At 55.7% G+C, this 12,287-nt stretch overlaps 1 protein-coding gene across 6 annotated transcripts in view; it reads right to left on the bottom strand.

Moving 5' to 3' along the window:
• ARHGEF10L (Rho guanine nucleotide exchange factor 10 like) overlaps positions 1–12,287 on the bottom strand; it is a 33,322-nt gene that overhangs the window by 13,634 nt on the left and 7,401 nt on the right. For 2 of the 6 annotated variants that reach the window (XM_088178565.1, XM_088178567.1), the window contains 11 exons: positions 11,610–11,782; positions 10,596–10,712; positions 8,979–9,087; positions 6,477–6,583; positions 5,652–5,729; positions 5,398–5,577; positions 4,624–4,740; positions 4,440–4,532; positions 3,424–3,597; positions 2,129–2,274; positions 285–487 (listed from right to left, as the gene is read on the bottom strand). In XM_088178565.1, coding sequence (XP_088034691.1) covers positions 285–487; positions 2,129–2,274; positions 3,424–3,597; positions 4,440–4,532; positions 4,624–4,740; positions 5,398–5,577; positions 5,652–5,729; positions 6,477–6,583; positions 8,979–9,087; positions 10,596–10,712; positions 11,610–11,782 — 1,497 coding nt within the window. Of the gene's footprint in view, positions 1–284; positions 488–2,128; positions 2,275–3,423; positions 3,598–4,439; positions 4,533–4,623; positions 4,741–5,397; positions 5,578–5,651; positions 5,730–6,476; positions 6,584–7,722; positions 7,848–8,978; positions 9,088–10,595; positions 10,713–11,609; positions 11,783–12,287 lie in introns of those variants that run through there. The other 4 variants (XM_088178566.1, XM_088178568.1, XM_088178570.1 and 1 more) reach the window with 2 other exon arrangements.

A 12,287-nucleotide genomic window follows, 5' to 3' on the forward strand; every position in this document is an offset into this window, starting at 1 on the left:
AAAACCCCCAAACCCCCTAAAACCCCCCAAACCCCCTAAAACCCCCTAAAATCTCCCAAACCCCCTAAAATCCCACAGACCCCCTAAAACCACCAAACTGCCTAAAACCCCCAAACCCCCTAAAACCCCCTAAACCCCCTAAAACCCTCTAAAACCCCCAAACTCCCTAAAATCTCCCAAACCCCCTAAAATCCCACAGACCCCCTAAAATGCCCCAAACCCCCTAAACTCCCCAAACCCCCTAAAATCCGCCCAAAATCCCCCAATCCCCTCTTGGCGCTCACTGTGCGCGGCCTGGCCGGTGGGCGCGTGTCCGTGCCGTCGGTGGCCCGCGGTGGCCGCGGTGGCCGCGGTGGCCGCCCCGTCCTTGTCACCGGCGCCGCTGTCCTGGCCCACCTCGACCACCTGCACCTGCGGCAGGGCCGAGCTCCACTTGAGCACGTACTTGGGGCCCAGTGGCACCAGGCTGCTGATCTCCAGCTGGCCCCTGCCAGGGCAAGGATTGCACGTCAGCAAATTCCCAGGTTTTCCAGGAAAAAAAAAAAAAAAAGGGATTTTCCAAAAAAAACGTGTTTCCCGAAAAACATGGATTTTCCACTAAAAAACGCTGATTTTCCACAAAAAACTGTGGGTTTTCCTCAATAAAAAAAACGATTTTCAAAAAAAACCCGGATTTTCCTCAGAAAACCCCAATTTTCAAAATAATCAACAGATTTTTCACAAAATACTCAGATTTTCCCCCAAGAAATGTTAATTTTCTCAAAAAACCCGGATTCCCCCCAAAAAGCATGGATTTTCTAACAAAACCCTAGATTTTCCTCAAAAACCAGCAGATTTTCAAAAAAAACCCCATGGATTTTTCCCCCAAAACACCTGGATTTTCCAAAAAAACCTGTATTTTCCAAAAAAAAGTATGGATTTTTTAAAAACCCCATGCATTTTCCCAAACAAACATGGATTTTCCCCAAAAACCCCTGGATTTTCAAAAAACCACTGATTTTCCCCCGAAAATATGGATTTTCAAAAAAAACCCAGAGATTTTCCCCAAAAACTCCAGATTTTTAAAAAATCCATGGAATTTCTCAACCCCCCCGCGCCCCCCCCCCCCCAGATTTAAAAAAACCCCCTGGATTTTCTCCAAAAAAAACCCTGGATTTTCTTGAAAAACCCACAGATTTCCCCCCAAAAAACATGGATTTTCCCCCAGAAAACCCAGATTTTCCCAGGACTCCCTCAGATTTTTCCCCTCCTGCTATCCGAGTACCCCACACCGTGCAGGAACCCCCAAACGTGGGGCTGCTGATTTCCAGCTGGACTCTGCCAAGGCAAGAATTGCAGGTCAGGAAAATCCCGGATTTTCCAAAAAACCCTGAATTTCCCCCAAAACCACGGATTTCTCCCCAAAAAAGCATCCCACAGGCCGAGAACCCCACACCGTGCAGGAATCCCCATTCTGGGGCACACGACACAGCACAGCACACCTGGCACCTACCCTGCGGGCACCGGCCTGCAGAGGGGAAAGGAGCAGGTCAGTGGGATTGGGGGGATTTCGGGACCTCCAATTCCCCAATTCCACCCCATTCCCCGATCCCCCAGCAGCTCCGAGACCCCGCAGCAGCAGGGAGGGGCATGGGGAAAAGGTGGGAAGTAAAGCCTAAACCGGATGGGATTCCCCTAAAAACCCCAAATTCAATTGGATTCCCCCCAAAAAGCTCAAACTGTATGGGATTTCCACCAAAACCACCAAACGGGATAGGATCACCCCAAAAATAAGGATGATGAGGAGAAGGAGAAGGAAGGTGAGGATGCTAAGGACGAGGAAGAGGAGGAGAAAGAGGATGAGGAGGAGGAGAATGAGGATGTCGAGGACAAGGAAGAGGAGTAGGATGAGGATGAGGATGCCAAGGACAAGCAAAAGGAGGAAAATGAGGAGAATGAGAATGAGGATATCGAGGACAAGGAAGAAGACAAGGATGAGGAAGAGAAGGAGAATGAGGATAAGGACAAGGATGAGGATGCCAAGGATAAGAAGGAAGAAGAGGATACTGAAGAAAAGGAGGATGAGGAGGAGGAAGAGGATGCCAAGGAAGAGGAGGATGAGGAGGAGCCCGGCGGCACCCGGCCATACCTGAAGTTGACGTTGGCGCAGACCAGCAGGTCGCTGAGCAGGAACACTTTCCTCTCCTTGGACTTGAGCAGCTGCCCGCGGTCCCCGTACACCGTCTCGGTCAGCGTCTCACACAGCAGCAGCTGCCGCTGCCCCGAGCCCAGCACCTGCCAACAGGCCCTGCTGGTCACCCCGGGAGTGACCAACGAGCCGGTCACCACAGGAGGGACCACTGCCACCCCCCAGCCAAAACCCTAGGAGTGACCAATGAGATGGTCACCCCAGGTGTGACCAGTGCCACCCCAGAGTGGTCAACCCCACCACGGATTGCCGATTCCCAGCATTGTCCGAAAAGAAAGCTTCTCCAGATGGTCACAAACTTACTCCAGGACTTCCGAAATCATCTCCAGATCCTCCCAAAAACCTTCTCCAGAATCTCCTCAAAACCTTCTCCAGAACCTCCCAAACTTCCTCCAGAACCTCCCAGAACCTCCCCAAACCTTCTCCAGAACCTGGAAACACCCTGACATGCAGCAGGAGCTCCAAATCCAAATCCAGTGGATCCTTGGGGAGGAATTCCCAAATTCCACTCTCCAGGCTTGGTCTAGATCAGGATCCCCTGGGAGCAAATGGGGATCCTGCTTCCCAGAAACCCCGGTGAGGAGAGGGAGCCACAAACCCCAACTGGCATCGCCAAACCTTGCTGAGCAGGAGCAGGGAGAGGAGGAGGAGGACGAGGACGAGGACGAGGACGAGGACGAGGAGAGGGATGGATGAGGATGAGGAGAACAAGGAGCAGGAGGAGGAGGAAGAAAAGGAGGAGGAGCAGAAGGAGGAGGAGGAGGAGGAGGAGGACGAGGACGAGGACGAGGACGAGGAGGACGAGGACGAGGAGGACGAGGACGAGGAGAACAAGGAGCAGGAGGAGGAGGAAGAAAAGGAGGAGGAGCAGGAGGAGGAGGAGGAGGAGGAGGAGGAGGAGGAGGAGGAAGATGAGGGTGACAAGGAGGATGAGGATGAGGACAAGTAGGACGATGAGGATTAGCAGGAAGGTGAGGAGGACGAGGAGGAGACTGAGGAGAAGAAGGAGAAGGCTGAGGATGAAGAGGAGGACGAAGATGAGGGGGAAGATAAAGAGGAGGACGAGCATGAGGAGGAAGATGAGGAGAAGGACAAGGATGAGGAGGATAATGATAAGGAGAAGGTGGAGGATGAGGAGGAGGCTGAGGAGGACAAGGCCAAGGATGAAGATGAGGAGGACAAGGCTGAGGATGAAGATGAGGAGGATGAAGATGAAGGTGCTGAGGATTCCCCACCTTGTTGAGGCTGCTGCGGTCGCTGATGCTCTTGCTGAGCTGCTGCATCTCGGCCAGCTGGTCGGCCACGCGCTTCTGCTCGTTGAGCTTCTCGGCCAGCGTCTCCAGCTCGGTGAGCGCCAGCTGCAGCGCCAGCCGGTCGGCGTGGCCACGGGGCGTGTTCTTCAGCATGTCCTGGGCACGGCAACACCGGGAACGCTGAGGAGCCGCCACGGCAGCGCCTCCGGAGCCTCCCAACAAACGCTGGAGGATGATCCTCGGGCGGATCCAAAACTCCAACCAGGGCGCCAGCCCCAAAGTGTGTCCCTGTGCTGCTGCTGTCAAAAAGGTGCTTCTCCAGAACCCCCTAGAACCTTCTCCAGAACCTCCTCAGTTCTTGTCCAAATCCTTCCTGAACCTTCTCCATAATCGCCAAAACCTTCTCCGGAACCTCCCAAAACCTTCACCAGAACCTCCAAAACTCATCTCCAGAACCTCCCCAAACCTTCTCCAGAATTACCAAAACCTTCTCCAGAACTTCCCAAAACTTTTGCCAGAACCTCCAAAACTCATCTCCAGAACCTCCCAAAACCTTCTCCATAACCTCACCAGTCCTTGCCCAGAACCTCCCAAAATCTTCTCCATAACCTCACCAATCCTTGTCCAGAACCTCCCAAAATCTTTTCCAGAACATCCCCAATCCTTGTCCAAAACCTTCTCCAGAACCTCCCCAATTCTTGTCCAAATCCTTCCAAAACCTTCTCAGAAGCTCCAAAAACCTTTTCTAGAACCTCCCAAAAACCTTCTCCAGAATCTTCTAAACATCCTCTGGAATCTCCCTGATGACCTCCAGAACCTTCTAAACGTCCTCCAGAACCTCCTAAATGCCCTCTAGAACCCTCTGAACATCGCCCAGAGCCTCCCTGATGTCTCCAGAGCTTCCCCGATGTCTCCAGAACCTCGCTGATGTCTCCAGAACCTCCTACACATCCTCCAGAACCTCCCTAGCATCCTCCAGAACCTCCCTGTTCCCTCACCTGCAGCAGGAGGATGAACTGAGGGAACCTCTGGATGGGTTTCACCATCAGCCCGTAGAGCGTGACGCGGTCGGCGCTGGCCATCTGCCGCTTCTGCCGGGGCAAAACACCACCAGGACGGGGGGTTTTGGGAAATGCCATCACAAAAGGAGATTTTTGGGAAAAGCTGAGGGGCTGTGCTGACCTTGAGGAAGTCCAGGAAGGCGGGCTTGGTCAGACAGGCCTTCTTGATCAGGGACATGGCTGTGGTGAAGTTGTTGACGTAGTCGCTGTACACGTCCAGCACCATGGACTTGGAGAACTGGGAGAGGACAGGAATGGCGTGGGGATTCCCAAAAAAATGGGATAGGGAGAGTGCTGGGGGTGTCCCATAAATCCAACCCTCCCCCATCCCTGATGGGATCCCAGGGGATGTTTGGTGGTGATTCCCAATTTTCCCTCCTACTGACGTCACAAGCCCATCAGCATGAACTTGGAGAACTGGGAGAGGACGGGAATGGTGTGGGGATTCCCAAAAAATGGGTTGGGCAAAGTGCTGAGAGTGTCGCATAAAACCAACCCTCCCCCATTCCTGATGGGACCCCAGGGGGATTTTGGGGGTGATTCCCAATCCCTGGTGGGATCCCAAGTGATTTTCAGTGCTGATTCTCAATCTCTGGTGGGATCCCAAGGGATTTTTGGGGCTGATTCCCAGTTTTTTGTCCTCCCAAGGCCACGAGTCCATGGACTTGGAGAACTGGGAGAGGACAGGAATGGTGTGGTGATTCCCAAAAAATGGGATAGGTAAAGTGCTGGGTGCGTCCCATTGCTCTGATACTTCAGCCATCCCTGGTGGGATCCTAGAGGGATTTGGGGTCATTCCCAGTCTTTGCTGCAGTCCCAGGGGATTTGGGGCCATTCCCAGTTTTTGCTGGGTGGGATCCTAGGGGGATTTGAGACTATTCCCGATTTTCCCCACCGAGGCCACGAAGAGGTCCCCGATCTTCTCGTTGGAGTCCCACTCGGCCACGCGTGAGGCCAGGGCGATCTGGAACATGGAGTGGCACTGCAGGATCTCCTTCAGCCGGAAAAACACCACCTGGCACTTCCGGGCGCTCAGCACCTTGGGCTCCATCTCCAGCAGCGGCTTCCGGTAATCCTGCGGGAATTCCGGCGCTGGAATCCCGGGATCGGCGCCAGGGGATCCCCGATCCCGCCAGAACGCAGCCCCACCTGCAGGATGCGCTTCAGGGAATCCACATAGCTGCGCTCGCTCTGCACGATGGAGCCCAGGATGTGCCGCCGGAGCACCTGCGGGACACCGCAACGGAGGCTGAGCCACACATCCCAAATCCTGGGATTGGGGGAAATGCAGGCACAACCCTGACCCCAAAATCCCAAATCCTGAGACTGGGAAAATGCAGGAATAGCCATGACCCTAAAATCCCTAATCCTGGGATCAGGGAAATGCAGGAACAGCCATGATCCCACAATCCTAAATCCCAAATGCCAGGATCAGGGATATGCAGGAACAGCTCTGATCTCACAAGCCCCAATCCTGGGGTCAGGGAAATGCAGGCCCAACCTGTGGGGCTCAGCTGCAATCCCACAAATCCCAAATCCTGGGATCAGGGAAATGCAGGCACAGCCCTGATCCCAAAATCTCAAATCCCAGGATCAGGGAAATGCAGGCACAGCCCTGACCCCATAGCCCCAGGATCAGGGAAACATGATCCCACAGATCCCAAATCCCAGGACGGGGAAATGCAGGCCCAGCCTGTCGGGTTCTGCTGTGGTCCCCCAACCCCAAATCCCAGGAAAGGGAAGCAGCCCTAGCCCGGCGGAAGCGCTGACTCAGCAGCACTGTTTTTGCTGACCCGGTCTTTCCCCATTGCTCAATCACAGGGCCCAAGGGAGGCTGTGCCCCCCGCGGGCGTCAGGAAAGCCTGACCCCAAATCCCTGAAAAACCGAATCTCTAATGCCGGGAAAGCCCCGATCCCAGAGCCCAGGAAAGCCCCGATCCCAATCCCAGGAAAGCCCCAATCCCAACCCCAGACCTGCTGCGGGCTCAGCCCCTGTGGCGCGGGGCCCAGCTCGGGCGGGGGGTGCCGCAGGTCGGACACGGTGACCTCCAGGAACCCGGTGTCCTCCTCCTCCGAGTCCCCTGCGGAAACACCGGAAAGCCCGACCTGAGCCTCAGCCTGCTCCGGTGATCCCTGTGATCCTGGTGATCCCAGTGATCCTGGTGATCTCAATTATCCTGGTGATCCTGGTGATCCCAGTGATCCCGGTGATCCCAGTGATCCCAGTGATCCCGTGTCCTTCCAGAGCGCTCACCGGAACCTGGGATGAGCTAGGCAGGAGTGGGACTAGGACAGTGGGGAGGGGACGGGGAGGAGGCAGAAATGGGACGGGGAAGGTCCCCATCCCAAAAATCCTGCTGGGAACAGCACCTCGACCTCACTCCAAACCAGCGGGAAATGGGTAAAGGAGTCAGGAAACGGAGCCAGGAAAAAGAGTCAGGACAAGGAGTCAGGAGCTCAGGAAAACCGGGAAGTGCTGGAGTGGGGACTAGAACAGTGGGGAGGGGACAGGGAGGGGACAGGGAGGGTCCCCATCCCAAAAACTCTCCTGGATTTTTGAACAGCGGGAACAGCGCCTCGACCTCACTCCAAACCAGCAGGAAATGGAAAAGGAACCGGGAAATGGAGCCGGGAGCAGATTAAAAACGGAAGTGCTGGAGTGGGGACCAGGACAGCAGGGAGGGGACAGGGATGGGATTGGGAGGGTCCCCATCCCAAAAATCCACCTGGGAACAGCGGGAACAGCGCCTCGCCCTCACTCCAAAACAGTGAGAAACAGGAAAATGAGCCAGGAATAGGAGCCAGGAGGACGCAAAAACGGGGAAGTGCTGGAGTGGGGACCGGGACAGAGGGGAGGGGACAGGGAGGGTCCTCAACTCAAAAATCCACCCGGTAACAGCGTGAACAAACCTCAACTCCTCACTCCAAACCAGCGGGAACTGGGAAAAGGAGCCGGAAAAAGGAGCCGGGGAAGGGAGCTGAGAGTGCAGGAAAATCGGGAAGTGCCAGAGTGGGGATCGGGACAGCAGGGGACAGGAGGGGATAGGGAGGGGACAGTGATGGGACAGGGAGGGTTCCTATCCCGGAATTCCTGCCGGGAACAGCGCCTCATCCTCACTCCAAACCAGTGGGAAACAGGAAAAGGAGTCAGGAAAAGATGCTGGGAAAAGGAGCCGGGAGCGCAGGAAAAGAGGGAAGCGCCGCAGCGGGCAGCCCTTACCCGAGGCCGAAGCAGCCGAGGAGGAGGAGAGCGAGCGAGCCAAGGAAAGCTCGGGATGAGCCAAGGAAAGCTCGGGATGGGAGCGCGGCCGCCGCCTCCACATGGCCCCGGCGCCATCCCGGGCCAGAAACCCGGGAAGGGGAAGGGAAGGGCTGGGGGAGGGAGGGAGCGAGGGAGGGAAGGGAGGGAAGCGTGGCGGGGACCTTTTTCCTTCCCTAATTTCAGCTCCTCCCTCCCGGGGATGCTCGCCCAGGATTGCTGCGCCCCAAAGCTGCGCTGGCCGTGCGGGAATGGCGGGAGCAATCCCATGGGAAGCTGCGGGAATGCTCTGGGAATGCCGGGAACACGCAGCCAATCCCATGGGACTGCTCTGGGAATGCTCTGGGAATGCCAGGAACACACGAAGCCAATCCCATGGGAATGCTCTGGGAATGCTCTGGGAATGCTGGAACACACAGCAGATCCCATGGGAATGCCGAGACACACGCGGCCGATCCCACAGGAAGCTGCGGGCTCTGGGATCCAGCGGGATCCATCCTACTTCCCCGGGATCCATCCTACCTCCCCTCGGCTGCTCCAGGGAAAGCCGGGAGCTCCGGCGGGAGCGCAGCGGCTTCTCGGCCTCGGCCGCGCTCCTCCTGCGCTCCCCATCCCCTGCGGGACAGGGAAAACCCCGGGAATCGGGAATTCAGGGGAAATCCGGAGGGAACAAGTCCTAGGGAACAGCCCTGGGAATCGGGAATTCAGGAAAAATCCAGAGGGAAAAATCCAAGGAATACCTCCTGGGAGCTGAGAGTTCAGGGAAAAAAAATCCTTAAGGAAAAATCCAAGGAAAACGCCCCAGGAATTGGGAACACAGGGAAAGAAATACTGAGGGAAACCCCTAGGACACACCGGGCGATGCTGTTTTATCCCCCGCAGACAAAAGGAGGGAGGTGGAGCTTGCCAAGAGTCCCAGGAGAACTTCAAATCCCCGGAATAACGGCGGGAACTGGGGAGGTGTGGAATTGTGCAGGGTTTCCTTGCATCCCTCACCTGGGCTGCTCCCCCCCCTCACCTGTGCTGCTCCTCCCATCTCACCTGGGCTGCTCCTCCCATCTCACCTAGGCTGCTCCCCTCTCACCTGGGCTGCTCCCTTCTCTCACCTGGGCTGCTCCCCTCTCTCACCTGGGCTGCCCCCCTCCCTCACCTGGGCTGCTCCCCTCTCACCTGGGCTTCCCCCCTCCCTCACCTGGTCAGCTCCCCCTCCCCCTCACCTGGGCTGTCCCGGCGCTGCAGGAACGTCACCTTGCGCAGCACGGCCATGCGCGTCCGCTCCAGCCCGTCCTTGGTGCCGCTGCGCGCCGCCCGCATCAGCTGCGACACCTGCCCGGGAAACGGGGTCAGCAAAAGGGATCGGGAAAAGGGATCGGCACATGGGATCAGAGCTGGGATCGGAGCTGGGATCAGCCCTGGGATCAGCCCTGGGATCACTGGGATCAGCATTGGAATCAGCACTGGGATCACTGGGATAAGCACAGCGATCACAGGAATCAGCACAGGGATCAGCGCTGGAATCAGCACAGGGACCAACGCTGGGACCAGCATAGGGATCATCACTGGGATCTCAAGGACCACAGGATTAGCAATAGGATCACTGGGATCAGCTCAGAGATCAACACAGGGATCAGTGCAGGGATCACTGCTGGGATCAGTGCTAGGATCTCAGGGATCACAGGATCACAGAGATCATCAGAGAGATCACTGGGATTGCAGGGATCATCACAGGGCTCACAGGGATCATCACAGGAGTCATAGGGTCATCACAGGGATCAGGAAGCTCCAGGCTGCCCCAGGATCCCATCCCGGATCCGGCCCATCAGAACATCCATGGAGTGCCATTCCCTGTTTTCCCATGCAGCTGGGAGCAGCAGCCACATGGCCAGGGCTCCAGGATCCCTCAGGATCCCTCTGGATCCACCATGCATTGGCAGCAGCCGGAGCAGGATCGTGCAGCACAGCCAAGCGGGGCCGGGAAGGGACCGGGAGCAGCTCCGGCCCTTCCTGTCCTGGGGTTGGATGTGGGGCAGGAAAAGGGGGATTGGCCTTTCCCACCCCAAATCCCAGCCTTTCACCCCAAATCCCAGCCTTTCACCCCAAATCCAGGAGTTCTACCCCAAATCCCAGCACTTCACCCTAAATCCCAGCGTTTTACCCCATGGAATACCAGCCAGAATGGGATGGGGTGGAAAAGGCTCTGCCCTGAGGCTCCACAATTCCCAAAATTCTCCTTCCTTCCTTCCTTCCTGAATGCCTTCCTTCCCTCCTGGATTACTGAATTCCTTCCTCAATTCCTGAATTCTCAAATTCCTTCCTCAATTCTTGAATTCCTTCATTCCTCCCTGAATTCTTCCCCAAATTCCTAAATTCCTTTCTGAATTTCTCCCTTCCATCCTGAATTCCGTCCTAAATTTCTGAATTCCTGAACTCCTGAATTCTTTCCAGAATTCTTGAATTCTTCAATCCTTCCTGAATTCCTGAATACATTCCTTTGTGAATTCCTCCCTGAATTCCTGAACTCCTGAATTCCTAATTCCTTCCTGAATTCCTTCATTCCTTAATTCTTTAATTCCTTCCTGAATCTCTGAATTCCCTCCTGAATTCCCTCCCAAATTCCTGAATCCCTCCACGAATTCCCAATCCCTGGGTTCCGAGGGCCAGGGAAGCCCCGGGAGCTGCCAGTCAGCCCAGCCTGATGCCAGCAGCCCCTCGGCAGCTCCAGGCTGATTTTTTGGGATGGGAATGGGATGAGCCCAGCCTGGATCCAGTCCACAAGGGGAATTTTATCCCCCCCCACGCCGGGAATTTCGGGAATTTCGAGATGGGATCGGTACCTTCCAATCGGATTTGTGCTTCAGCTCCTGCATTTCCTTCCCCCCAACTCTCAGAGCCAGGAGCTCCCTCTTAGTCCTGGCGCATTTTTCCTTGAGTTTTTGGAGGTCTGGAGAGAGCTGAGCCCAAAGCAAAGCAGGAGAGCGGCAGGAGCAGAGATCCCAGGAAGCAGCAAAGGTAAAAAAACAGGAGAGATCATCCCAAAGGAGCAGGGAACAGCAGGAGTAGCCTGGAATTCCGGCTGGGAGCAGGCAGGGAACAGAGGCAGCAGCCTGGAATTCCGGCTGGGAGTGAGCAGGGAGTGCAGGAGCAGCAGGGAAAGGCTCAAAAACGGGAGGAATCATCACAAAAATCCTGAAATTCCAGCTGGGATGGAGCAGGGAATGCAGCAAGAGCAGGGAAAGCAGCACAGAACAGGCAGCAGCAGCCCAGAATTCTGGCTGGGAGCAAGCAGGGAGTGCAGGAGCAGCAGGGAAAGCCGCCAAACAGGAGGAATCATCCCAAAAACCCCGAAATTCCAGCTGGGATGGAGCAGGGAATGCAGCACGAGCAGCAGGGCAAGGCTCAAAAATGGGAGAAATCATTCCAAAATTCCTGAAATTCCAGCTGGGATGGAGCAGGGAATGGCAGGGAGAGTCTCCAGCAGGAGGAAAAAGAAGCACGAAGGAGGATAACAGAAAGAAAATTTCAAGAAAAACGCAGAGGGCCTGTGGGATACTCCAGTGCCTCCAGGCAGGAGAATCCCGGGAAAAGCTGGGATGAGGATTCCAAGGGGAAGGATGAGGATTCCAGAGGGATGGGTTGCATACCTTAGGCTGGAGGGATCAGGATTCCAAAGGAAGGGATGGGAATTCCAGAGGGAAGGACAGGAATTCCAGAGGGAAGGATGGGAATTCCAGAGGGAGGGAAGGGATCCATACCCTGGGCTGGAAGGATGGGAATTCCAGAGGGAGGGAAGGGATCCATACCCTGGGCTGGAAGGATGGGAATTCCAGAGGGAGGGAAGGGATCCATACCCTGGGCTGGAAGGCTGCACGCAGCTTGGCGGGCTCGCTGTCCCGCCGCGATTCCGGCCGGGATTCCTCCCCGGAGTCGCTGTAGCTCTCAAAGTCGCTGGAGCTCCAGCCCAGGTCCTGGCCCAGGCGCGTCCCCTCCCCGCGCTGCACCTCGGCGTAGATCAGCCCCGCGCCTGCCAACGCCACGGAAATCCCGGGAATGCCCGCCCGATTCCCGCTCCATTCCCACCCAATTCCCACTCAACTCCCGCCCAATTCCCCCTGAATTCCCACCCAATTCCTGCCGAATTCCTGCTGAATTCCCGCCAAATTCCTGCTCAATTCCCCCTGGATTCCCGCCCAATTCCCGTTCAGTTCCTGCTGATTTCCTGCTCAACTCATACGGAATTCCCACTCAATTCCCACTCAATTCCCACTCAATTCCTGCTGATCCCGTGTTCGATTCCTGATTTCCTGCTCAATTCCTGGTCAATTTGTGCTGATTTTTTGCTCAATTCCTGTTCAATTCCCACTCAATTCCTGCTGGATTCCCTTTGATTTCCTGCTCAATTACTGCAGATTTTCTGCTTAATTCCTGCTGAATTCCCACTCAATTCCTGATGATATCCTGATAAATTCCCACTGAGTTCCCATGGAATTCCTGCCCAATTCCCACTGATTTCCCACTCAATTCCTGCC

This window comes from Sturnus vulgaris, chromosome 25 (assembly GCF_052056855.1).
Source record: "Sturnus vulgaris isolate bStuVul1 chromosome 25, bStuVul1.hap1, whole genome shotgun sequence".
NCBI classification, from domain to species: domain Eukaryota; kingdom Metazoa; phylum Chordata; class Aves; order Passeriformes; family Sturnidae; genus Sturnus; species Sturnus vulgaris.